The following is a 26828-nucleotide window of genomic DNA, read 5'->3' as shown; positions in this document are numbered from 1 at the left end:
AATTCATCGGGCAGTCTGACCCTGACCAGTTCTGGAAGATGCAATGTGTTTTTACAGGTGTCATCCCAAATAAGACGTGCAAGCTCTGGTATTCTGGCTGACAGAATGTGATCTGTATATATTTGTGGAACCTGGAAGTTTTCAGTAGAGGCTGAAATGATGAGTTCAAAGTCATCTATCCCACTTTCCCGCTAGATTCCTTTCATCCCTTGAGGCCAAACAGAAACAGTGAAAGAGTACATGCACATCGCTAGTGCAACTGAGAGAAGTTGAATCAAATACACAGCCCCTTCCATCTTCCAGGAGCATTTTTCTTTAAAATACTCTTTTAATTTAAATGTACAGTTATTTAGGACACCATCTCTACTGCACAGAGATGCAAAATTACGTTATCTTTTTAAGGATGCTCAGAAGATTGTCATTTCTTCATATGTTCTAGGCAGCTCGAATGAAACAGACATTATACAATACGTGGACACAGAGGCAAACATTGCTACAGAAGTTTCCCTCACAATTCTTGACCTGTTGTGTCTTTACACTCTGAACCACCAGGTATGTTTTGTTGTTTTGTATTCTGTTTGAAGTGGTGCTGTGTGAGTTCTGCACTGGGGGAAAGACCCCAAGGGTCAGGCACACAGAAGGCTCATAATGCCTGAGACAGCAAGATCAGGAAATACATAACAGTCCTCAGTGAGGGTATTTCATGAACGGTTTGACTCATAGTATGCAAATTGAATAGAAAGATGGGATGCAGAGCATCCTGCATATCCAAGGCTATATACAGCTCTGCTCTGCATGAAAGGTTTGCTCATCTACTAATCTGTCACCTCATCTTACTCATGTTCATCTGTAACTGCACAAGTTGGCAGGTGAATCCTCTGCACTTCAAGTTCTATTTTAAGTTTCTAAGTTAACTTTTTAGTTCTATTAATGTCAGCCCAGGTGAATTCTTGAAGGTCTCATAGCTACAAAAGAGCATGCAGCTCCTTTCAGATTTAGCGTCTCACTTCAGCACCCTTAAATCTGGTGTGTGTCAGCCAAAAGTAGGAGTACAGGGCAAGTGTCACCTTTAGAAAGCTGAAAGCAAAACATGTCTGCAGCAAGCTGGGACTGCCTCATCCCCTGACACTTCAGGGCAGACACTGAAGAAAAAAAAAACTCACTAGGAGCTCTCAATGCAAAGTCCAGCAGGTCATCACCTGTTCATTTGTTTAAATAACCAGCATGTTCTGTCTTGTGTGTGTGCTTTTCAGAGGCAGCTCCAGCAATCTGATTGCCAGAATGCATTGATGAAGAAGGTCTTTGACACACACATGCTCTTTTTGCAAATCAACCAGTCAGCAGCAGCTCTCAAGCATGTCTTTGCTGCCCTCCGGCTGTTTGTAGGCAAGGTAACTATGGTTTTCTTCTATTAATCTGAACTATTAATGTTAATTACAGCAATGCAGCTTGAGGATAGTTGAGTACTTTGACAGAATTTTCACCTGCACTGTATTGATGCCCAATCCTGAAGATCTTCTGATTTACTGATTAAAAACAAAAAGCTCACAACTTCTGAAAAACTACATCTGTTGGAAAATGAAAATATTGAAATTCTCCATGAAAGAAAAGCTTGTAAAATATATAATTAAAGTCCATCTATCTAGTGTCTGACTATGTCACAGCTCTCTTGGTTTTCGTGTTTTTGCTGCCTGTGGAAGAAAGCTTGAAATCCTCGAGGTCTGCAGTCCTTGTGGCAGATACCTGAGTTGCAGAATCCAGCTGTCCCCAGAGGAGTTACCAGGAGATTATTTCATAGGTTTTCCCAGCAGGTCACCTGAAATATTACGTTTTTACAAACATGTCATTTTCAACATAGAAGAGATTTTGGACAAAAACGTGCTCATCAAACTCTCTTTATTTGCATGCATTGCATGTGTATTAGTAATTGTGAGCAATTAGACATTTTGTACCAGTTGTAAAGGCTGTCCGATTTCCAAGTCATAGGCTTAGATGAGATCTTTTTAAAAATAAGCAAAATGTAGCAGGCAGATAAAAATTGGTATGGGGAAGTGAGAATAAGCAACGCTAGCCTGGTCTCCCAGATGTTTCTGCAAAGCACAACAGTGTAGATAAGTTTAAACCATGCGGCCTCCTTCTCTGATGGTTGTTGTGTCAGGGGAAGGAAACCATGCTTCTCCCAGTAACGTGCCTGGGGGATGGGCAAAATATAATGTAGATCAGCCACAGACAGCTTTCAATTACATACCAGACAGGAACAGAGGGAGTATATGTGGTGGGGAGGATGAATAAATATCCAGGATTGGCCTTTTCATTCATCCTGTAGCTCTCAGGATGAATGTCTTCCTTTGTAGTTCAGTGGGAGCAGGGATCAGTTTTGGTTCCTGCAGCAGAATGTTCTGGGCAGAATTTGAGATCCATGCCCAGAATGTACTTCTTCCACCTTTCATTGCTCTGTCTTCTGTTGTATTCACCCTGTTTATAAATCCTATGTATCACTGACAGAGCTGTCCTTCACCCTGTTGTTCCAGCTCTTGACTGTTGGACGTTCAGTGACTGCAGCTCGGAGCATTTTCTTTCTCCTGAGCAGCTTTTATAGTAGAGCAGACCACCACCCCCTCTTTTCCTGTTTAGCTGTTCTGCATTCTTTGCAGATAGGCTGCTCTGCTTTTATGCTTGCTGCGTACCAGCTGCTGTCTGGACTTCTCAGAGGTCAGTCTGACTGATGCATTGCATATGGTGTTTGCATGAAAACCTGTGTGCAGTTTTTACTTGAACTTGATTTGCACATGGGATTATGTTTAGCCGATGGCTAATTTCTTCACTAAACCCTGGTGTCAGACGGTTGTTTTTACTGGAAGCATGACAGACAAACTCTGTTAACTCAGAATAATTGTAACAAGGCCTGAGAACTTATATCCACACTTTTTTTTTTTTTTTTTCCCCGATAGTTCCCATCAGCATTCTTCCAAGGACAAGCAGATCTCTGTGGCTCACTTTGCTATGAAATCCTGAAATGCTGTAACCACAGGTCACGTTCAACTCAGACAGAGGCGTCTGCTCTACTTTATTTTTTCATGAGGAAGAACTTTGAATTTAATAAGCAGAAATCAATAGTCAGATCCCATCTTCAGGTGAGTCAAGTGTAAGATCATCAGTATTTACCTGATGTGCATAGTTCTGTCATTATTGCTATTATTATTATGCATTGCAGCACAGCAGTTCATTTGAATTCCCCAGACAGTTCTCTGTGGCAGTTTGATTTTTCTGCCAAGTTTGAAGACATTGGGCTGAATTCTCTGGTCTTGGCCTATTCGGCTCCATTCCAAGGAGAGACAGCAGCTGTGAACCAAGCCACATGGCCAAATAAATCAGATATAAGGGTATTCTTGTATCACGTGCATTGCTTACAGCATTGAGAATATAGCTGATGAAGTAGCTAAACAGAATCTAATAATATATTAACGGAAACATATAGCCCAGTAACAGTGCACTTATATTGCAAAATAGAAAGCTTGTTTACAATCCCTGAATTCAGAGAATGTAATGATAGGGCAAGGCATAGTGGCTTTAAATTAAGAGGGTGAATTTCTATCAGAAATTCTTTGCTCTGAGGTTGGCAATGCATGGAAAGGTAACTCACAGAAGTTGTAGTGTTGAAGTGTTCCAGGGCTGGGTGACTGGGGCCCTGGGCAGCCTGATTCAGTGGGAAGTGTCCCAGCCCACAGCAGGGGATTGGAACTAGATGATCTTCTATGTCCCTTCCAAGCCAAACAGTTCTATGATCTTCTTAAAATAGGTCTAAAAGAGCATTTTTGCTTGACTAGTACATTAAGTTACATTAAAGCAGGCATTAAAAAACTGTTTAGAATCTTTGATTTTCATTGCTAATTGCACCCTGTTCTTTTTTTTCTTGTTGTTGTTGTTGGGCTTTGTTGCTACTCTCTACTTGTACAGCTCATCAAAGCAGTGAGCCAGCTGATAGCGGATGCAGGGATTGGTGGATCCCGGTTTCAACATTCACTTGCAATTATAAATAATTTTGCTAATGGAGACAAGCAGATGAAAGTAAGAAACTTTTTCTTTTATCAATCACTACCTCTTTCAAATATCAACAACTTCAGAGGAGCAAGTGTTTCTGTGAATGAAATTGCTGACTCAGGTTACTGAGTTGTGCATATGTAGTATGTTTTTTGAGGCAACCAGACATCGACGAATTCATGAATCACAAAATTAATAATTTAGATCAACAGATTTCTGATTGAAATTTATTTGTTGCTTGCTGCTTAATTTGTTCTCCGGAAGACATTTTGGCTACCTGATATCAGAGAGGTGCTGTGCATTATGACTGATGAAACGCTACCACAATTAGCAGTCTTTAAGTCTACAAACTGTCCCTAATCCGTTCGTAGATGTGCACCAAAAACATGTGTAACAATGTAAATTGTGTGCATACTGTTGAAGTGTAAATCTGTTTTCAACCAAATGAACTATGGGGATGGGGAGATGTTCCACAAGCAGAATGGGAGCTCAGTCGGGGTGGTGCATATGGTTCTTTGGATGGTTTTAGTGATGTATCGCTTATTTTTCCCAAAGAACGTTAATTTCCCAGCAGAGGTGAAGGATCTGACCAAACGCATCAGAACAGTTTTAATGGCCACAGCTCAGATGAAGGAACATGAGAAAGACCCTGAGATGCTTGTGGACCTGCAATACAGCCTCGCAAATTCCTATGCCAGCACACCTGAATTACGCAGGACCTGGCTTGAAAGCATGGCCAAGATTCATGCAAGAAATGGAGATTTATCAGAGGTAATTTATAAACAAATGAGTAGGAAATGCATTTGTCATTAGGCTGAGATGTTCTGATGAGAAGGGCCGTGAAAAAGGTAACAGCAGTGATTTAAGAGATGTATACAATCTGTCATACACTGGGAGCAGCTTTGAGCAATGCCTAGAGACATGATGTGCTTATTACATCAGTTTGCTTAAGTGTGACAGTGGCTGACGTGTGCTTGAGCAAGACTTAAAAGCTTCTGATGGAGAAGATGTGTCCAGCATCATATTAGGAGCTGACCTGCTTCACTCTTAACAGGCATATTAGTGTAAGTGACATTATAAACAGTGCTTTATTTACATACAGGTTTTCATGTAATTCTTTTTTTTTTTTTTCCCACCTTAAACAGCGTAGGAGAGAAGTTGCATATTTATAACATGTCCTTTTCATCAAAAACTGAATGATTGATGTGAACCTCTAGTACCTAGCCCAGCATTATTGTGTTTACTAACTGATCTTACGTTGTTCTATGGAGCGAATTTCCTGGTGTCTTCATTTACTACTTAGTCTGTGCTTTTATCTGATGCATTTTGTGAAATTATTACTAGAGAGAGGTATCATCATTTAATCCTTTAGGTTTCATCGTTTAGTCCTTTATTTGCTCAAAACGTTACATTAATTTTGTTTTCCCTCTTCTGCAATGTGACTTGTTAGTGATGAAAGTACATGCCCATTCTTTTTCACATATATGCTAAGTCAGTGTGCTTCAACATATACATGATTCTTGGTCTCTCGTTGCAGGCTGCTATGTGCTACATTCACATCGCTGCTCTCATTGCAGAGTACCTAAAAAGAAAGGGTAAGATCAATATATTCAAAATCAACCCTATGTATTTATAAATCATATCGTTGAAAATAATTTTTTATTGTTCTCCTTTCCTTACCTTTAAATAAAGTATTCTTAAAGCTGCTCAAATTCGATCTAAATACTTTATTTTTAATACATTTTAAGTACTAGTCTTAGCACTAGGACAGTGACAGTATGTGTTTTGTGTGAAGGGTTAATTAAACGATTATTAGAGTAGTGCTAAAAGAGAATGCTTCACTTGTTAATGTGCTGTTATTAAATATGCATGTATTAACACATACCAGTAGCAGAGCACTAATACCATCTTACGCTATCATAGGTTACTGGAAAATGGAAAAGATTTGTACCTCACGTATGCTCCTGGAGGATGGTCAAGTCTCTGATAGTAATGTGTTACTAACAACTCACACTGGAGGAAGTGAGTGCTCTAACCATGCCTGTTTATGGGTCAGATAATGTGGCTAGGGAATCAATGATCTTCCACTGATCTGGAAAAATATCTACCAAACTGAAAATATTTATAGTGCATGTTGATGGCTGTAACAGCAAGCAAGTAATGTCAGCATTGTGTTACTTTCCTGATGCTCTTTGACTGGTTTGATGAAATGCACAGAACAGCTCTGGCTAAGGGTTCTTCTGGGGCAGAGCAGTCTGCTCTTCATTAGCAATCCTCTCAGGTCAATTGGTGTTTAGCACACAAATCCATATTCAGTTTCCTTGACTATCCAAAGCTGGGGAACAAGGGCAGAATTAATATCGGATCATCCATACGTAACTTTGTATAGATAAAGATTTTTTAAATCTGTAATGCTAATTAGAGAAATGAAGTGCAGGCTTATGTTTTTGTAATGCTTCCACACGTTGTTTAGTTCATGAAATGTGTATTTTAAAGGAATTTTCAGCTTGAGATATTTTAGTAGCATTCATAAAGAGCGATTTCCAGGGACAAAAGAAAATATAGCTGGGAAGAGAAAACTTAGTTTTGGAGAGACCATGGTTCTCTGATATCTTGCAAGTGTCTGTGGATGAGATGAAAGGGGCTTTTGTACACAGCGGTATTTCAGGGATGTCTTACTTTTATACTTGGTATAAATAACAGATCACAGTAAACAGAGTGAAGAACTTTTGGGTAATTTTAAACCTACACATCAGTAAAAAGATAAGTTGCTCAAAACTCTTCCAAAACTTGGCAGAGGGAGGGCTTCCCTCAGCAACCACTCTGAGCTGTCTACAAGAGCTCCTTGAGCAGCACGGTGGTCACGCTGCGTTCCCAGGGCAGGATAAGGAGCACAGCTGTCAGGGCATCCTTGAGTCCAGCAGAGGCACAGCTTGTTCTGGAGTGGCCACCTCTGCATCAGCTGACATGAGCCTGTGGCAACTGTGCCCCTCTGTTAGGAGATGGGATGGGTGGAACGACTGCAAGTCCCAGCATTTAGTGTTAAGTGCCTGTATTGGCTTCATGAGTATAAACTGTCACCCCTCCACCTGCAATGGTAATTCCTGTGTAAAGGAGTGTGGCATGCGTAGCACTGCACAGCTAAGGAACTGAAATGCCAAAGGGAAATAAGATTGCGTCAGAAAAATATTGCAGTTTCCCTTTGCCTGAGCAAATTGATTTACTTCATAGAGGAATTGTGTGATAGCCAGTTTCATTTGTACTTCTCATCACTTGAGCTGTGGGAAAGAAAAAGTAACAAACCTCATCAATGAAATCAGCTTTGTTTTAATAGCATCAACTAACTTTAAGTGTGTGGTGATTCAGTCATTAATTGATGTTGTTTTGACTTGCACTTCAAGGCTTATTTTCCATGGGATGGCCTGCTTTTCTAAGCATCACCCCCAACATTAAAGAAGAAGGTGCTATGAAGGAAGACTCCGGGATGCAAGATACTCCCTATAATGAGGTCAGTGGCATTAACCTTTATAGACTTGTTTTATACTTACAGTCAGCAGTAATTCTAACGGATGCCTATGCAACAAATTACAGTGAGAGTGCACTTCACTCAACTTTAAAAGGCACGCTGCTTTTGAGTGAAATACCATAGCTGTTTTGCTAAATAGCTGGGATAGGTATTCAGCTGAGTAGAACATTAAGTACCAGGGTTGGAGCCCACAGTGCCATCCTGTTCTTTGGAATGAGAAGTCAAGTATTACCATGTTACTGCCATTTCAGTCTAAAGAAGTGCTAGGTCACCAATACCTGACTAAACATTGTGTGATTGGACTAAACTTTAGTATAGAAGACACAGAATAAAAATAAAACAGTGGGTAGGTACTTCTTCTATGCACTTAATAATGAAGTGCTGTCAGCTATTGACTGATATGGTTCTTTGTGGAATTGCAGAACATCCTGGTGGAGCAGCTGGAGTTGTGTGTTGAATACTTGTGGAAGTCTGAGAGATATGAACTTATTGCTGAGGTTAACAAGCCCATCATTGCTGTTTTTGAGAAGCAGAGGGACTTTAAAGTAAGTTCTTTTTTATTATGGAAATCAGCGTAAGCCAACAGTAAAGATCAATATTTTCAAACTAATGTGCCTTCTTTACAGGGAATATTTTGTTCTTCCTGTCTGTAATTTCTCCTTTTAGTGCTTCATGCTATGAGTAAATAAAAAAAAACAACTTTGGTTTTTTTTCAGCATCAGTGCAACCATAAACAAACAAAAGTTTTTCAAACAAATCAACCTGGCTCTGTACACAAGACGGTCATTTGTGGTGGGAGCTGAGGGCAGCATATCTGTGTGTGGAACCTGACTGGGGTTGGTGGCACGTTGGCCTTCCCTGCACTCAGGACACTTGCTTCCTCTGACCACTTAGACAGTTCCTATCACTGCTTTTTCATGAGATGCAGTGTGACCCTGCACATGTAGACACTCTCTGCCATAAAACTGCATGCTTGGAAGATGTCAAAAGCCTTGAAATAATTCTTTAGTGTCAAGGTTTAACTACTCCCATGACACGTGTAGCTATCTTTTCAAAGGTTTGGGCATCTAGTTAAGGCAAGCCATGTTTGTGCAGAGCCTCAGTGTCATTTCCTGAAGGACTTGCTCCTCCTCACCTCTGCTCTGTCTCTCCATTGCAGAGGCTGTCTGATCTGTACTATGACATCCACCGCTCATACCTGAAGGTTGCAGAGGTGGTGAACTCTGAGAAGCGTCTGTTTGGGCGGTACTACCGTGTTGCGTTTTATGGGCAGGTAAGCTGACTTGTGTTCTTTTGTCTTGATAGATTCTTAGATTTCAGCCAGAACTTTCTAACTGTGCTGTATTTCAGGGAAGCTAAAACAGGGAAACAGTTAACGAGGAATCATGGAGTAAAAAGTGCATCATGGGTCAAACTCTCAGGAGGCTTTTATTCAGAGGAGAGAGCACTCAGTTGCATCTGTGCAAACTGCTACATTGAATTTAGAGGTGCAGTGGAGAACAAACATTTACATCAGATTTAGTTCTTGATTTTTGTCAAGCAAAACTAACACTGAGGCAGGGCAGATTTTTCAGAATAAAACTGAAAAGAAACTGAATAAAACATCTTTCTTATATGGCCTTTTATTCTCATAGAGCTTAAAGCAGAGTGGTATGCAGTAGATGTTATGTTCTGTTTCTCCCTGCCTGACTTCTGCTTTCAGGCCACCTCTGATTCTGTGCAATATATTATAGAGTAGTTTTATTCCCTTTGTTGTGCTTTAGCATCCTCAAGGCATTATTTTGTGCTTTCTTCCACTACAAACCAGTGTAGAAATCCAGCATGCTTTTTTAAGACCTATTTTTGACAAGCATACAAGCAATACTTTAAAATAAGGTGTGTAAACAACAGATTGATGTGAATCATTCTGTTTGCTAATTAGATTTTAATACAGAAATTTGCTCTTTTCTCCTTTTGATCTTATTCAAGGCTGTGGTAAGTCTAGTTCTTTTGCATGTTTTGTTTAATTCTCCTCACACATCTTCCATCCTTCCCCGTACTTAACATTAACTTTCCCGCACTCTCGGTTCTTTGGTTTGTGGCAGAAAAAATAACGTTCCATTCATCGTTGCATCCTGCAAACTAATTTTTGTTTGTTCAGTTACCCAAACTACAAAGCTGTATCTGTCACCATGTTGTGTGTGCACTGTGGGGCTCAATGCTGTCACCTCATCTCAGTGACAGTTTCCCTCTCAGCTTCACTGGGTGTAAGATTGGACCCCTTCTTTCTGTGCTGAAAAACTCAGTGTCACACTAATGCTGTTTGAATGCAAGACTGCTTTCCTGGCCTGTGCAGCAGCTCCAGAGCGAAAGGCTGTTGTCCATCTGTGTTTGGTGGCAGAAGTAATTGAGCACCCTGGGCAGGGGGCAGCAACAAAGCCCCTTGGTCTCTTCTTAGGAGTGTGCAAATTTGGGATTCAGAGGGCAGTGGTGAGTTCTGGCTCTCCCTACAGATCAGCAAAGCTGAATTTGCCAAATGCAAGAAAGCAAACTGCTGTACCTAAGGAAGAGTTTTAACTTATGCCCTTCCTCAAAATAGGGACAGTGAAGGTGAAAATAAGACTCTCTGCTTGCAGCTTCTTGCTGGGGCTGCCCTTGTGCTGTCCCCCCACCAAGCAGCCAAGCTCATGGAGTAAAGCTACATCTAAGTGGGTAATTTAGCTGCAGCAGTTCTGCTCAACTGGGATAAAATCTCTGTTACAGTGCAATGGCTTTCAGCTGCTGGTGCCACGAGGGCAACTTCATTTAAACAGCTTTAGTGCTTGAAAGCATATGACTTTTTCATAGCTGTGTATTGCTCGGTTTATTCCCTGGTGCACATGGGTACTGAGCTCTAAATGCAAACGAGCACAGCTTCTTTATTTCCTTTTGCAGATGAGATTTTATATGGCAGAAATTGGAACTGCTCTGTACTGCTCCTTGCAGAGACATAGTGACTAAAGCGTATGGCACAGTGCAAATAATTGAAGGTAGATTATTCCCATCAACATTACTGGTGCCTCATTTACCAAGGATAATAGCACTCAGTGTTGCAAAACTGATTAAGGAAGGTATACCAACACACCAAGCACCACATGAAATGTAGGAATTACAGATAGGGATTGACCACATAAGGAATGGAGAGAGAATCGTGCGCTCCCACATCCTGCACATTTCTTCCCTGCAGAAGGTTTCCTTTTCTGCGTTTCTGTCAGCTCCTTCGTCCCTTGTGCCATTTGCTTCCGTGTTGGCTCTTGGTGGAAAGGTGTGGAGCCTTTTGTTTCTTCTATTGCCAGAAATGCTTGCAGGCCTCTGTGCCTGTTGTATCTTCACCAGAGAGTTTTAGTTACCAGTTCAGAGAGCCAGATCTCAGGGCAGCTCTGTATTAGGCTGCAAATTCTGTTAAGGCCTTTGGTGACAGCATCTCATTGCACCACCAAGTGGCCACGCTAGCTATGGGCCAGGGCTTATGATTTTATTCACAGTTGAATGTTTTGAGAGGTCAAGATCTTTTTTGAATTTATATACATATATACATGAGAGCTGCTAGTTATGTTGAATAGCTGAAAACTTGTGTTATGCTTTTATAAGCAAAAACCATTCAAGACATGGTTCAGTGCAGTGAGCTAAGGGTAAAACTGAGGTTTTGTTCTCCCATCTGTTCAGTCAGCTCTAGTAGTTAGTTGGAGGTCAGACTTTTTTAGCAGTAAGATATCTGCAGGCTTATGTCTGAAGATCACAGAATGATCTATTCCACATTTGCTAGTAAAACAGCTGTAATAGCATCTTACTGAGTTGTGCACAAGCCCACTTAGTACAGGAAGTGATGCTGGCACTGCACACTTGATACAGGCAAGGTAGGGTCTTCTAAATACCAAGTCTCAGCCTTTGCTGGCTATGGAAATGCTGTTCTATGCAAGAACATCTGAGTGAGTGCTAGGTTGTTTCTGGTGCTAAAGAAATGAGTTGTTGAGGTGCTTCCCTCTCTCTTTGCAGTGGGGATGTGCTTGCTGTAGTAAGAGTTTGGAGCATTGACCCATTTTGGCCCACATAAGCAGCAATCTCATTTCCCACCAGCATGCACTTGGCCTGTGCAAAGATCATCTTAAAGCATAAGGCCTCATCTCATTCTGCCTGCTGTGGGAGCACGGTGTGCTTTACCACCTAAGGGCAGGGAGGAAACACACTGTGAGCTTTTAGGGCTGCACCTGTGAGTATGCAAGGAGTAAGAAGGGCCCTTCCAGCACTCTCACACAATCATCTGGGGTCACAGCCCCACTCACAGCATGGTGGAGTGCAGAGGAAGTCCATCACCATGAGGTTGTTCTCTCTTCACTTACATTCAGCTGCTCCGTGTTAGTAATTTTCATGTGTAAAGCTACATTGTTCTCGAAGGCAAAAAACAGTCAGTATGCAAATAGTCTGGGAACATGCTTTGATAGTGTGACTCTGACTGCTTAACATTTTAAAATCCTTAAATTGGAGGATATTTGACTCCTAAAAAGTATTTAATCTGGCTTTCAATAGTCTTAGGCAGACATATAGCATATGGCAGACACGATTATTTATAGCTCGCAATTAAATTCTATCCACTGAAATACTGCAGGGAATTTGTACATAAATACTATCTCCTGTGTTAGAGAGGAGACAGAATTTGTTAGCTGTGTCTTTTATTTTGGAGGGGTTTGTATTGCTTTTTACTGTTAATCTCATTTTTTTCCTGAGCAGCACCGTTAGCAGAGATAGCATCCTAGCATGCATGCAGCAGATTTGGTCCTTGTATATAAAATGCTGTCCTGCAGCATGCAAATATATCCAGAACCAGCATCTAAGATAAGAGGATAAGCGATGTTCTAGCTTGCTATATGATTAATTTGGAAAAGGGGCTTTTTCTGTTTTAGTTTTGGTATTTGTTTTGTTGTTGTTTGTTAACAGCATTGAACAGTAACAGAAGGCGGATGTTTTCTGACAGAAACAATCCTAGCAACGTGATTGAGTACGGTTGTGTGAAACTAATGAGGCTTTCAGCTGTTTCCACGTAAAGTGGTATTTCTTCAGTGGAAACAAGATCAGAAACCAGGCTGTGATCCCACACATCCTTTCTCAGTGGCATCAATAGAAAGTGACAGCTCAGTAAATGTTAATAGGGTGTCAGCTTTTTGAGCTCTAGATCTGGTTTCTAATTACCTATGTAACTCTTCCCAATGCCTGCAGTGATTAATTGATTAATATTGTTAAAAATGGCACAGTGTTAGAAGGTCACGGTGAGGCTAATTAAGATACTATCAGACAAGCTGCTGGTGCTGCTATTAGTCATTTGTTTCAGTAATGCCCACACTACTCTTGGCACTTGTCAGGTGTGAACAGGTGGTTTCTTGTCCTTTGTCCTGACTGGAGGAGAAGCCACAGATATTTGTTAATCCTTGCTAAAACGAAGCTCAGAATTAACAGCTGATTTATCACAAGTCTGTATTTTTTTGTAAAATTTGCCTGGTCTATTATTTTAGTGACCAAAGTTTGGAATATGCTTCAGCATGAAAGGGCTGGGAGTTGGTTGTTTTGTTTTGTTGTTTTGTTTTTGTTTCGTTTTTTTCTTTACACGAGTGCCTGCCACAGATTTTGGAGATTTCTCCTGACTTCGTTCAGTTGTGCTCCTCTGTTTTTCAACAGATTGCAATTTGCCAGGGCATGTTGTAGAATTACTTGCCCAAGCTACATCATGTTTAGTTTACAGAGCCTTGGGTCTGGCATTGTTAATGCTGTCTTTCTTATCCTTATCCCTGCATCATCAGGTATTTTCCACTGGGTCACTTTGCCTTACAGTGAAAGAGGTACAGCTGCAGCATTTAACACTGCCAAATTTCATCGACAGCATATGAAATGTTAGGGGGACGGCTGGTGCTGCTCAGGGTGCTGGGATGAATCCAGTCCTTGTTGAAGGGTCAGCTGCTGCTTTCTGCTCAGCTGGGATTGCTGCTCCCCACTGTTTGATATACATGCTCATCGCATAGCAGCTGTGTCTCACCTGTAGCAATGCAATGCCAAATTAATCTTCTGAGGCCAGTGCTTCTTCTGAAGATGCTCCCAGAATTACTCTTCAGCTGCCCTGGGCAGACACAGGTCTGTTCACTGGGGCTCCCTTTGCCACAGCTCGGCCCATCACTGCAGTGTTGGGGGCTGTGCCTGCATCCTAGCCAGGCTGTGCACCCAGCAGGCAGCTGCTGTACCTGTGGTCTAATAATGTACTGCTTCACAAGTGAGTAATTTAACCTATTACAAATGAAATCTTGTTAAAACTCCAAGTTTTATTTCCTTAGACTTTTTTTTTTCCACATATATCGGAATTCTAGAGAAGCTGCTGTCACTGTTGAAACAACTAGATCTCTTATGGGAAAACATGTGTACGAGTTATTTACTGGGTAGCTTAGGGGATACCAAGTCAGTGTAAAAGCAGACATGAGGCAGTGTCTGTGAGGATGGAGAGAGTCAATCCTTTAACTTAGGTGCTGCAAATGGCATATTGGAAGCGCTGGTGGGTATACAGACATATCCTGGGTGCCTCCATTAGGCTTTGCCTTGTCTGGTGTGTTCACTGTATCCTGTTTCTTTCCAAACAGGGTTTTTTTGAAGAAGAGGAAGGGAAAGAGTATATCTATAAGGAGCCCAAACTAACTGGCTTGTCTGAGATCTCTCAGAGGCTGCTGAAACTGTACGCAGACAAGTTTGGAATAGATAATGTGAAGATCATCCAGGATTCCAACAAGGTATGAAAGACATGATTCCTGTACAAGGAAGAAAAGCGAGTTCATGTTTTGTGAGCAGTTTTTTGAACAAATGTGAACCGAGCGTGACACAGTTTTGTAACCAAAGAAGCACCTAACCTCATAGTATGGTGAGTGTAGTAAGGAAATGTCAGTGCTGGAGCAGTGCTTCACTGCTAGTGGGAAGAGAGCATGTGAATGTTTTCTGTAAAGGAGAAGCAGCTCTTATTCACTTCTGGATTATCTTTGATCAAAAATCCCACTGTTTTTATGGGTGTCTAGTTAAAAATGTTTGTAGTAATTTGTGGTCTGAATACAACATTTGGGAGCCTCATTTTTATTGATATTACCATGGTAGATAAAGAAATACAATGAATGCCTTGACGGATGTCACACTTAACAAAATGTTGTTATGTTTGCCACTGTTACACAGGTCAACCCCAAAGACCTGGATCCCAAGTATGCCTATATTCAGGTCACGTATGTCACACCTTTCTTTGAGGAGAAGGAAGCAGAAGATCGAAAGACTGACTTTGAAATGCATCACAACGTCAACCGGTTTGTGTTTGAAACACCTTTCACGCTCTCAGGAAAGAAGCACGGCGGTGTGGAAGAGCAGTGCAAGAGGCGCACCATCCTGACCAGTACGTCTCATTGCCCCCCAGCCTGCCTTTGGCTGCTAAGGCCCACAGTGCATTCGTGTGCCAGCCTTTCTGCAGATAGTAGGCACAGCACTTTATGTAGACTGATAACTTATCTCTTCCACGTGCCCATTTGCAAAGTATGTTTGTTCTTAGAATCTTGCTGACCCTCTTAGGTGAAGTTGTTTTCATTTGTGAAGTAGTCAGCGTTTTTTATTTTTCCTTGTCAGCATCTTTCAACGATGGGATTTGGGAGGGGTTCTGCTGAAGGCAGCTTAGCACTCAGAAGTGTTCTTTTAATAATGAACAGAAGAAATTAAAAGCAAGGTAGGGTGCTTGTTCTGCTGTGAAGAGTAAGTCTTGGATAAGAACTTTTGTCTGCGTGAAAGTAAGACACATTACATAGTATTTTTAATGTGAGAGGCAAGCTTTCACGTTGGTGGTTACAATCACTGTTTTAAGGCAGGAATGTAGGGAGGACTGCATGTCTGTTCTTACTGAGTCATGTTAAACAGAAGACATTCAGTTATTTATCATGACTGAAATCTCTGTGAAACTACTACTGAAACCTGACCTGTCTGAATTTTGGCTGGGAGCATGAGGAACTGCCTGAGATAGAAGCATTGCTCTCCTGAGCAACAGTAGGCAGCGAGGCTGATGTTCACAGCAAAGGCTTCTCAGTGACAAAAATCCTGTTCCCCACCAACTTCAGTGTGTGTGCTTCCCCAAAGGGCAAAGTGAAGAAAGGTGATTTCAGTATAGATGTAGTCACCTCGATGTTTTGTTCTGGCAAGTCAGAAAAGAGGTATCTGTGTCTGGGGGCATCTTGTTACATGACACAGCTTTGTTTATGAGAAGAAGAAAGGAAGAATTGCTTGTGTGTGGTTTTTTGAAGTGCCTCAGCAGCACTGGGTGTCTTGAGATCTGTACGGAAGCAGGCAGCTTCTCTGACTTGAAAGTGCAGCCATAGTGGTACATCTGGCAAAAACAGAGAAAGCTGTTTGTCCAGCAGAATAATTTCCTTTGGCTGTTACATGACACCATCAGCTGCCAGCAGTCTCAGTGTGGCTCCATCTTCAGCGTCAGGTGGGAATTTGATGACCTCTCCCCTGCTTTCCCTCTGGCACCTGCCTCACCTCAGCACTTTTCTGTGGAGGAAACACTGTTTTCCTTTGGATTAAGTCAAATAATTTTGCTTCCTTCCTATGCAAACGGAAGTGCTTTTATTTTGAGAAGAAAACAAAGCTTATTAGGACAGCTGGAGGACTAATGGCAGTTGTTTGTGCTCAGGCAAAGTTACTGGATGGCTGCTCGGCATCCCTGCTCCAGAGTCCTGCCCTTGTATTGCACAGAGGATGGCGGTGGTCTGGCTGCAGTTTGGCTCTCTACCGTGCCTGGTTGTTACTTGACCTTCCAGCTCTGCAAGTCCTTGATTTCCTGCTGTCCAAAGAGTGATAGCCACCCTGTTGTATGGAGCTCATTTAGCTCTGAGCGGCCTGGCACCATATGCTCGTTGGAGGAGGGCCTATTTGGTGTCTGGGAGGCCTTACGAAGTGTGTAGGATAATCGGGAGAAGGTTAAACAGCTCAGATCAGACAGTACCCCATGCTGAATCACTGCCAGGTTTCTTGAGATCCATGAAAATGGCTGCACTGGAAATAAGAGGCATAACCAATTAATGATTCCCTTACCAGCTCCCATAGTAATTATTAGGTTGAATACTAAGACTGACTCCTTACTTTTTTAAGGATGGCACTTCGATAGTGATTCATCTATGGGCATGTAATAATCAATTCAGCTAAGCTAGAAGCTCCTGCCTCTGACATGAAACTTGTTCAGTGGGATATTTGAGGTGTTTGGAGTTTATTACAGGTTTATCGTTTGGTGCTTTAATTCAGAAGGAATTAATGCATTCTGAAATCTGAGTGGTGAGAGCTTTCTGCCATCTGACAGAGCTCAGTAGCAAACAGTGGTGAATTCAAAAGGAAATGTTTTTCCAGTATCAGATCTGTCAAAAATTCAGTTTAGAACTGCTGAATTCTATTGCTTGCTTAGTGATTAAAACTCCATTTGTGTAGACAGTGTCAAAATTAATATGGTCTAAACCTTTGAGTGACTTGTTTTGCTTTCTTAAATACTATCTTGTTGCTATCCGAGCCTCTCTAATGTATTTCTTGCTTTTGAGTAGCCAGCCACTTGTTTCCGTATGTGAAGAAGCGTATTCAAGTCATAAGTCAAACCAGCACAGAGCTGAACCCCATTGAAGTAGCGATTGATGAGATGTCCAAAAAGGTCTCGGAGCTCAATCAGCTTTGCACAATGGAAGAAGTGGACATGATCCGACTCCAGCTTAAACTTCAAGGAAGCGTCAGTGTCAAGGTATCGAAAATTAGACACACTATTTTTGTTTTTCTTGGCTGTTGTGTTTTGTTTTGTTTTTTTTCCCCAGTTCACCTGAATTTTTATTCTGGTTTTCATCCTTCCAGACATGTTTTGTCTTTTTTGTACTTCTGGTCGTATCTTGTTTTCCAGTGCAGTTGGAGCCTGCTCAAAAAACATATGGCAGTAGAAAGCTTTCTATTGATGTTGATGAGTGTTGGATTTATGTGCAAACGTAACTAATTCTGTCAAATCTTCTCTAAATAAATGTTAAGACCTTTCTAACAGGACCATCATGTATCACTTGAGAATAAAACTTGTCACACAGCCAAATATGCAAATACTTTAAAGAGAGGGTTTTTCAGGATTAGTTTTTTCATTTCATTAGAAAAGTTGATACTGGTGATACGTGCATGCATTTCTGATGTCCTAGTTGAAATTTTCTTCAGATGCACAGCTTTCTAGATGGTTAACAAGCTAAGTGCATCCAAAGGCCAGCAGAGATCTACAGTTTGTATGGGGCTGACTTCGCTCCTTTTTTCTCAGTAAAACTCTTCAGATTTCATCCAAGTGGCAAGAGGAGTGATTCTAATATTCTACACACCAGCTTGGTTGCCCAAGGCCAATTCCCTTTGAGGCACAAAAAAAATGGGCAGTAATCTACTTGCTTTATGCACCTAAGCTCTATTTTTCTCCCCCAGGTAAATGCTGGGCCAATGGCCTATGCTCGGGCTTTTCTGGAAGAAACAAATGCGAAGAGATATCCTGATAATCAAGTTAAGCTTCTGAAGGAAATCTTCAGGTAAACATTAAGCTCATGTTTGCTATCTTCTAATATGAGGAGTGTCATGACGTGGAGTTATTCTGAATTGAAGCACGCTGGTTTAATCTGCATCTGCCATATCCTACAGGTCATTCTTAGGAGAACATTTATTGCTTCAACCTATCCCAATAGCCAGTCTTCCTCTTGATTTGAGGATGATTTCTGAAATTAATTTCTAGCAAGGTATAATATGCGAGGAGAGGAAGAGGTATAGTAGTGATATATATGTGTATTTATTTATTTGTTTTCATTACTGCAATATTTGTATGGTTGTTCTATGTGGTTTTGTGTTTGTAGACAATTTGCAGAAGCATGTGGGCATGCTCTTGATGTCAACGAACGCCTTATTAAGGAGGACCAATTTGAATATCAGGGAGAAATGAAGTCTCACTATAGAGATATGCTCAGCGAGCTCTCTGCAGTTATGAATGAACAGGTTAGTTTGTCTGCTTTTAATGATGTTTGAGGCCAAATGAAAGCAGTTCATTGTTTCTTCTAGTGACAAATGAAGATGTAAAGCAGAAATCTAGAAGTAAGATTGGGTAGTGCAACATTCACTGAGAAAACATAGATCCACCCTTTTTTTTCTTCACTTCAGCTGTATTATACACAGTGAATTTGCTTGCCTGACAGAGATTTATCTTCTGCCCATCTTGTTGGATATTGAAAACTTCAGTGTTAATGGGACTGTAGACTGAGGTCCACAGGCATGGAAAGAATATCAGTTAAACTACTTTGTCCTACAGCTGTGACATATTTAATTAAAACAGTAAATTGCATTTAAGATCTAACTTATAACTGGAGAAGATATTTCAGTAGTTTATGTTTGTGTTCAGCTTTCAGAGTAAGAGTGATTTTTTTTGTTTTTTTGTTTTTTTTTTTAAGTATACTGTCAAAAAAACTCCATTTCAGCTGCTAGCAACTTTAAGATTAGCATGCGTGGTTGCCTTAATTATATGCTGTGCCATAATACTGAACTGAAATTCACACAATGCTCTATCTATGCAGATACTTACTGCTTTATGTTTTGTTGTAAATAATAATTGAGCTATTCTGCACACTACTTGCAAATTAAAGCATGCTTAATTGTACCTCTGTATGGTTGTGGGTAGGCCGCCTTAGGCTATGCCTGAGAAGCATTTATTCCTTCCCAGCTGCTCTGTGTGTCTAGTTGCCCATAGCACAGATAGGTGCTACTCGTGTGCAGTTACTTTACTTAACCATTGGTATCAATGATGGCATCTCACCAAGTGCCAGATTCTGCCCCATTAGACCATGCCATGTTCTTCATCTTCACGTGTGAGAATAATGGTTTACAAGATTTTTTTGGCCCATTGCTGTTCTTACTGAGAAATGAAGCTGGCTTCTCCCAGGGTATAAACCTGCATAAATTGCTTTGAGGGTTCGGTGCATGCCAGTGGTCAGGCTCAGTGGCTGCTGTTGTTTGAATTGTCCTCCCTTCCCAGTTAGATGCATAAGGATTTGTGAACCTCATGCATTTCGGTAACTTCATCATAAATAATATTTATCACTGTTCTACTAAAGATGTCTTTGGTTGCTCATGGCTCTCTGGTGGAACTTACTTTGGCTGCATAATGTTCAGAGATGGTACCATATGCCTCGTGTTCCCCACAAAAATGGAAGATGGTCAACTTAAATTAGTCATGAGCAGCTCATGAGTTTCAGCATGCATAAAATATTCAGTGAACTCTATTAAATATTCACAGCTGTTTTTATTATCTGCATCAGTGTGCTTGGAGTTTTCCTCATGCAAGAGAAGAGACAAAATAATATGGAATGACCTGTACATAATTGTGCTGATGTGTAACACTGAGTTGATCCAACAGAAGACAAAATTGACTTTTGCTTAACCAAAAGCTTTAAACAAAATCAGCAGGCTTTGAAAGTCTGTTCAGAAGCTAGTCTCCCACTTAATAACTGTGGGCACTTAGAAGTTTTCTGTGCAGTGTGGCTTTTGGAAACGATCCATTCCTCTTGTGAGGAGTGCACAAACCCCTGCACCTGAACAGAGCATTGCCTCTAGCAAATCACCTACTATAAACTGTAGCCAAAATATTTATTTTACAGTTGGAATGCTTAAGTCTGTATTATAGCTGTGCTCTTTACGAAGACAGTAAGCCTTGCCATCTTTCTCATTGTCATGATCAAGAGAGGTTTGCTTGCTCACCCACTGACAGTGACTCTTTCATCACCATATGTTTTTCTCTTTTTTGTTTTGTTTGTTCTTTTCTGACAGCTCTGTCATGGTCCTTGCTTATACAGCTTCTCTTCTTCCCTGTCTAACATTTCCCTCAATACTATAGCCAAAAGTGGTATGTTCGTTTTTCTTACATCTTTTTTCTTTTAATGTCATGTACTTTCTCACTTGCTGGTTTTTGTATGTGCTGTGTTCATTTAGTTTCATGCCTAATGATTCCCTTAGGCTCAGGGAGGTGTTATTTTTTTAAAAACAAAAACCAAAAAGCTGCTGTGGTGTATTATTCCTGACATGTGTTGAGACACGTGTTGTTAGGATCCTAGCTATAAACTTGGGTTGGTCAGTGAAGCAGCTCAGCGGGATCCTCCTGATGCTGAGAAACGTGCTTGCCTGAGCAATAAATGTGGCATGGCTAAGCTGTGCTGTGACCAGCTACCCAGGGTGTCAGAGGTTTGATGGCACCAAGAGAGGTTTCTTGGCCACCACTGATGGCTGCTTGGCCAAGGGAATGTGTATATTGAAGCAGGGAAAATAGCTATGGCTAAATAGAGCATTTTTAGGGGGAAAAAAAAAAGTCGTCTTTGCTAAAGGCTGCAGCTAGGGCAAGGTGGAGCAAGATTTGGCCACTGTTCTTCCCTGGGCATGCAGCTCAGCCCTTTCTCAACCCAGGATATTGGCTCCAGGGCTGCTGTTGGACATAGTCTTGCGGTTGATGTGTGTGAGAAGGTCTGGGGAGATCCTGCATGTCTTGAGTGACTGCATAGGCCGAGCTTGGAGCGGTCTGTGCCATGCTGAGGAGATGTGTTTGCTGGTTCTGTAAGATGTAGTGACTTCTCGGCTGGGATAGCGTGAGAGCTGCTATAGAGAAACTTTGGTCAGGGAGCCCCATGAAGCACTGCCAGAAGAAGCCTGTGACTGCACCCCAGGCCCATGTATCCCTCAGCTCAGGGGACCCGCTCCTTTTTGCTGCAGCCTCTGGTCACTTCTGGCTCCCCAGCAGGGATCCTTTCTCTCCAGCAGATTGCTATCTAAAAATGGGAAATGACTGCTTAGATAGTAAGCACTACAAAAACCAAGATATCCAGATCTCTCTCACCATTGCATATTTTTTCTTCTTTTCTCTTTAATGACAAGATTGCATACAAGGAGGATTCAGCAAAACAGCAAGGAATGGAGCGCACGTATTCACGAATCATCAATAGAGCCAGCTCGTCTGCGCCAGCAGCAGCCACCCCATCCAACCCTGATGCTTGATGGAGGCATGAGTGGGGAACATGCAGCCATGGAAGGACCTGGGATGATGTTGTTTTGTTTTCATTTCCTATTAGATTAATAGTACTGAAAAATAATTTGATCACGGACAATGCCAGGAAAAAAAAAAAGACGTGTTATGATTTTAATTTATTGGAAGTCTTCGCAGTGATGTTTTTTTAAAAACTGCAAGCTTGATTTTTTTTTTTTTTTTTTTGCCTGTCCCAATATTTGCACATTCCCTGTCTTTTTTTGTTGTTGTTGTTGCTGTCAATTTTTGGTTTTGAGCAGTCTTTATTAAGTCTTTATTAAGGCTGATCATACAATTTCCATTGAACAGGTAGCTACACAGCAAACCCTAAGTTTGCTATAAATTATAATATATCTAATACTAAGTCCTAGTATACATATATTTTAAAGGTCAGAGTGGATGTTTTATAACATTTAAGTATATTGCAATTGTAAATAGAAGATGTGTAAAATATGTCATTTTTACAAAATTTAAAAAATATGTTTTTAGTTAATTATGGCCGTACTAAGAATATGGATAACATTTCAGTTACTATTATATTAAAATATTTGTGTATGTGTATAAAAGCGTCCATAAAACTTCCTCTTTAAGGACCTGTGCATCGGTTGATTCCCGTATCGTTACACTGCAGAGCAGTGGAGATCAGGATGCCTCTTGCTTCCTGTCTGTGCATTGTGTTATGGTCTCTGATGAGGGAAGTTTATGATCATCTGCAGAGTATGGCTTCGGATTACAGGCATGGTCTTAAACTGAGGTCACCTTGAGAAATAAGGATCATGTAGTCCCGCTTGAGGCCAAGGAAATCTCTGCTTTTCTTCCCTTGAAGTTTGCATTCCCAAGTTTTGCCCACAGCCTGTTAGGAAACTACATGCCTCTAGTGAGATGGTTCTGCATCGTGCTGGGGTGAAGTAGAGCTAGTCTGTCAGCTCTTCTGAGTTCCTTTTAACCTCAGCTCCCCCACAGTCTTTCTTGTTTATTCCTCTGCCAGGGCCCTGCGCTATCTGTGGTACATAGAGAAGGAAATCCACTCCACTGTGACTGATGTGTCACCAGCTCCGCATTCCCATGAACAATCCCAGGTGACAAAGCAATGCCTGGCTCTTGTAATTGTCCATCCGCTCGTGCCGTGCGGTGTGTTCACAGGGAAAGCAGGATGGGGAGCCTGACATGCTCCTCATCCTGTCCTCAGAAAGTCCAGCTCTGCTCTTTAGACACTGTGATGTTTGAAATCAATTATCCTATGCAAAGGAGTGAGCTGAGCCCAGGTTTTAACCTGCTTTATGCTGTATATGTATTAATTCATAGAATTACCTGATGGTTTATGTGGATGGGAGAATGCAGTCATTGGTGATGGCAATAGGAGCCCTCAGCATAGAGGAGGTGAGTCTCTGAGCCCTGGGCCTGAAGTCCTGTTCTCACTGGGTTTCAGATTTGTTTGGACTCGCTGGATTCATCCCAAGAACTCAGTTTGCATTTACTGTGGTTTGTGTTGATGGGAGGGGGTACCTCAGAAGCCGTCAAGGTGATTTCTAATTAATATTAACAAGAACTGAGCAACTAAATCTGATGGGCTTCTTTGGAAACAACACGTATTGCTAAAGGATGATTTGCACTGAGAGACACATCAAACTGACACTAGGCTGGGGAGATCTCTGGATTGTTTTCTCAATTACTTGAACTCAAAATGGGTTTTATTTTTCAGTCTAAGAGTTGTGGGGTTTGTTTTGTTTTGTTTTGAGCAGCCAGCTTTGCAGCCTTCTCGGGGGTTGAAAATTGAGCCCCTATGCTAGCTGTTACCTTATTACTGGTATCTGAGATGATCAGTCTTGAATTTCATTATTCCAGATGGCGTTTGCTCTCCTGCTGTGTTCGAGCTCTTTCAATATAGTTGCATAAAAGCAGTTAGCAGGCATTAGCTTTGAACCAGGACTACAACAGGGGGAGAGACAAAGCAGTAACCATGAATTGTTCCCGCTTTCAGGGGAGAAGATGACAAACGCAGAAGAGTGTGAGGCTGTAGAGTTGTTACAAAATGCGGTTTGTTGCTTTGCTGCCACAAAATTCAGCTACCAGAATTACAGGGGATGGATGTTTTAGAGCTGAATCCCCCATCCACCCCAATCTGTGGGCTTTCAAAATCCTAAACGCTTTCTCCATTATGTCAACCAGTTCTGCATAAGAGGGCTTTTATTTGCGAGCTGAGAAGGTACAAAACAGAAGAGCCACAGTTTCAGGAGAGGAATATTGAGTTTTCAGAAATCTGCCCGAGTCTGGCAGTGATCCTTGGCTTCTGGAGCAAGAGGGCAAGCAGGCTGGCCCGTGGTGGTGGGCTCCTCCTGAGAGCGTGGGGCTCTGCTTCTTGTGCAGGCCTGTCATGCTTGAGAGCAGTAAATAGCTTCATGTAAGGGAGGAGAAAAAAGTCAGCATGCCTCATAACTGTTCGCAGCAGATTTGTGAAGGACTGATAGTTTGCAGTGAGTAATCAAGATGGAAGCCAATCACTCATCAATTATGACTGGATAGACCTTTACTGACAGTGTTGCTCTTTTTATGCCCTGCAGTACGACTTTGATATTGCAGAAGTGACGAAATATTCTGCTGCTTGATTTACAAATGTTATTTGTGTAGAAAATTATTTCTCTCTGCGCTTAGAACTGAGGTAGCACACGTGGTTTCCTGCTGTGCTTGCGCTGACGTTGGAGGAGAATGTGTGGATTTTTAAGGCCAGATGCTTCCTTGTAATTTTACAAAGTAGTCTGAAAGCACAGACAGGTGCAGCCCTCTCTCAGGCTTCAACCCCGACACCTCTGGGAGATGCTTTCTGCAAAAGTGCTCGGTGTCCGGAGCTCATCTTTGGATGCAGCCCCAAGAGGGGCAGGACTGCAGGCAACAAAGTGCTCCCATGGCCAGTGGCTGCCTTAGGTTGGCACTGAGGTGCAGGACACTGCAAGCAGTGGGGTGTTCAGCACCAGAGGTGACGCAGAGCTTATGTGTGAGGAGGGAGCTTCCTGTGCTCCTTGGGGCCAGGAGCTGTGCTCGATTTTGTACTGTGTCAGGTACTGAAGTCCTGTTTCTTTTACTACAGTGGAAATGAATAATGTCTTTCACATTTCATAGCTTAATGTATCCTTTTTTGTTTTTTTTTTTTTTTTCTAAGATGCGTTAATTAGCACTAAGGTCTTTCATACAATCTAACCTATTTGAGGGAGCACTCTGACTCCCAGGCCAGCTGTTCTTTTGCCATCTTAGCAGAACATCTCCCTCACAAATCTCCTTTCCAACTCTCCTGTTATGCCTTTGCATCATGAATTGCTGCCTGAGTCATGAATAAATATCACAATATGGAAATTAGAGGGGAAACACCTGTAACTTAACTCCTGGGCAGACTGGAGGACTTCCCGGTGGCTCTGGAGGGAAGAGGTTGGAGAGCTGCCTCCCACTGGTGCACAGACACAGCAGCCTTCCCCACATTGCTTTCCAGCACGGCCCACCCTGGGGAGGCCTTCCTCCTTTGAGAGTCACTTTTCTATTGTGTTTTGTGATAGAAACAAGGACTGAGCATGATCTTCCAGTGCCAGATGCAGCCACCAGGTATGCAAGTGCCCTGAGTCCCCGCTGCCATTCGGTGTCTGAGAGACACCGAGCCTTCAACTACTGGGTGCAGCACCTCATGCAAGCAGTTCCGAGCAGTGAAAATGTAGGATAAACACCTCCCCAAGCCAAGCACCTACAGGAATCTGAGACAGGGAGCTCCCAAAGAGGAGCGACCCTAGGACACTCCATGCCGTGCCCCTCTCTAGGCAGGCTGCTGAGGGCTGACAGCAGGGGCTGCCATGGGCTGCCGGGGCACTGGGGCACAGCTCAGCCTGCTCCTGCTCTGCAACAGCCTCAAATGGCTGCTCATGCCTCAGGTGGGCTGCCCAGGGTAGAGGTGGAATCACCAGCTCTGGAGGTGCTCATGAAAAGGGTAGGTGTGGCACTGAGAGACCTGGCTTACAGCAGGCATGGGCTGATGGGTGGACTAGATGATATTATTGGTCTTTCCAGCATTAATGATTCTATGATCAAATGAAATCCAGCAATGTGGAGAAGTTCTGGAGTGGAAAAAAATAATAATAAAAAGTAAATAAAAAAAAAAAGTAGTGGAATCTCTCCCAGCACCTCTAAAGGAATTAAGCGTTATACATATTTTATGTTTAATCACATCTTTAGTGACACCCAACCGCAACCAAAGGCTTAAATTTCAATTAGAGGGAGGCGTGTTAAATGTTTAATAGGAATCATTCCTTACAGGGTAATTATATCTTAACGTTCACTGGAGAGACAGTATGCTGACAACGTAATGTCGGTCTGAACAAGGATTTCTGCTTTTTGGATAATATCCAAGTGAGAAGCAGGGTGATGGTGTGCAGTGCTGGGGAAGGCCGTGTGTGGTTCCATGGCCCTGCTCATGGAGTGATGGTGGCTGCATGATGCCAGCAGGGCTGTGCTGGGAACCGAGGCAGGTGAGATTCACTGCAGCTTTGAGCACAGTGCTTTGGGTCTCGGTACAAAAAACGGAGCACTGCACATGTTGAAATGAAGCAGTGGCTGTGTTGCAGCTTAGCTCTGAGCATTTTTTAAACTGGTGTCTGACAATTCAGTATTACAACTATGATTGATAGGGGAGGATGAATCTTCTGGACAGATGATCTAACTAGGATAATTTAGAAGCATTTGGTTTGTGTTTGAATATATTTCCCAATTTCTAGCAAGTTTAGTATGCGGTAAAATTTAAATTATCGCAGAAAGAATGAGTTTTATACACTCATAATGAACAAATTAAAGCCATAAAATGAGCTTTGAAGCAATGCAGTTAAAATTGAAGGATGTGAATAATATTAAATGTAAGCAGAGATACGGGATTTTGAGAACAGCATCCAAGCAATAGGGAAAGGCAGGAAGGAGAAGGATGGAAAAGGAAGAGAAGGAAGGAAGGAACAGGAACAGAATGTGTTTCTCAGTTAGGTGAATTGTGCTGAGATAAATAAAATTAATCCAAAAGACAAAAAATAGGTAAGCCCATGTAGAACTGTTACCATGACTGTGGAAGGACCATCAGCTTCACGTCCAGGTCTACAGCCAGCTGCTTGTGCATTC

The 26828-nt window shown here is 41.9% G+C and overlaps 1 protein-coding gene across 15 annotated transcripts in view; it reads left to right on the top strand.

Moving 5' to 3' along the window:
- Positions 1-25828, top strand: part of DOCK10 (dedicator of cytokinesis 10) — a 142468-nt gene extending 116640 nt beyond the window's left edge. For 12 of the 15 annotated variants that reach the window (XM_085233045.1, XM_085233044.1, XM_085233048.1 and 9 more), the window contains 16 exons: positions 440-552; positions 1254-1391; positions 2952-3134; positions 3958-4068; positions 4597-4812; positions 5579-5636; positions 5965-6063; positions 7443-7549; positions 7990-8112; positions 8727-8840; positions 14203-14349; positions 14780-14990; positions 17176-17366; positions 18068-18168; positions 18487-18625; positions 21542-25828. In XM_085233045.1, coding sequence (XP_085089171.1) covers positions 440-552; positions 1254-1391; positions 2952-3134; positions 3958-4068; positions 4597-4812; positions 5579-5636; positions 5965-6063; positions 7443-7549; positions 7990-8112; positions 8727-8840; positions 14203-14349; positions 14780-14990; positions 17176-17366; positions 18068-18168; positions 18487-18625; positions 21542-21661 — 2171 coding nt within the window. In that variant the 3' untranslated portion in view covers positions 21662-25828. Of the gene's footprint in view, positions 1-439; positions 553-1253; positions 1392-2951; positions 3135-3957; positions 4069-4596; positions 4813-5578; positions 5637-5964; positions 6064-7442; positions 7550-7989; positions 8113-8726; positions 8841-14202; positions 14350-14779; positions 14991-17175; positions 17367-18067; positions 18169-18486; positions 18626-20446; positions 20523-21541 lie in introns of all 15 variants that reach the window. The other 3 variants (XM_085233053.1, XM_085233054.1, XM_085233049.1) reach the window with 2 other exon arrangements.
- Positions 25829-26828: the final 1000 nt, after the last annotated feature.

This window comes from Meleagris gallopavo, chromosome 11 (assembly GCF_905368555.1).
Source record: "Meleagris gallopavo chromosome 11, MGAL_WU_HG_1.1, whole genome shotgun sequence".
Taxonomy (NCBI): Eukaryota; Metazoa; Chordata; class Aves; order Galliformes; family Phasianidae; genus Meleagris; species Meleagris gallopavo.
The sequence above is the reverse complement of the archived record's forward strand: the minus strand, read 5'-3'. Positions and strand labels throughout refer to the sequence as shown.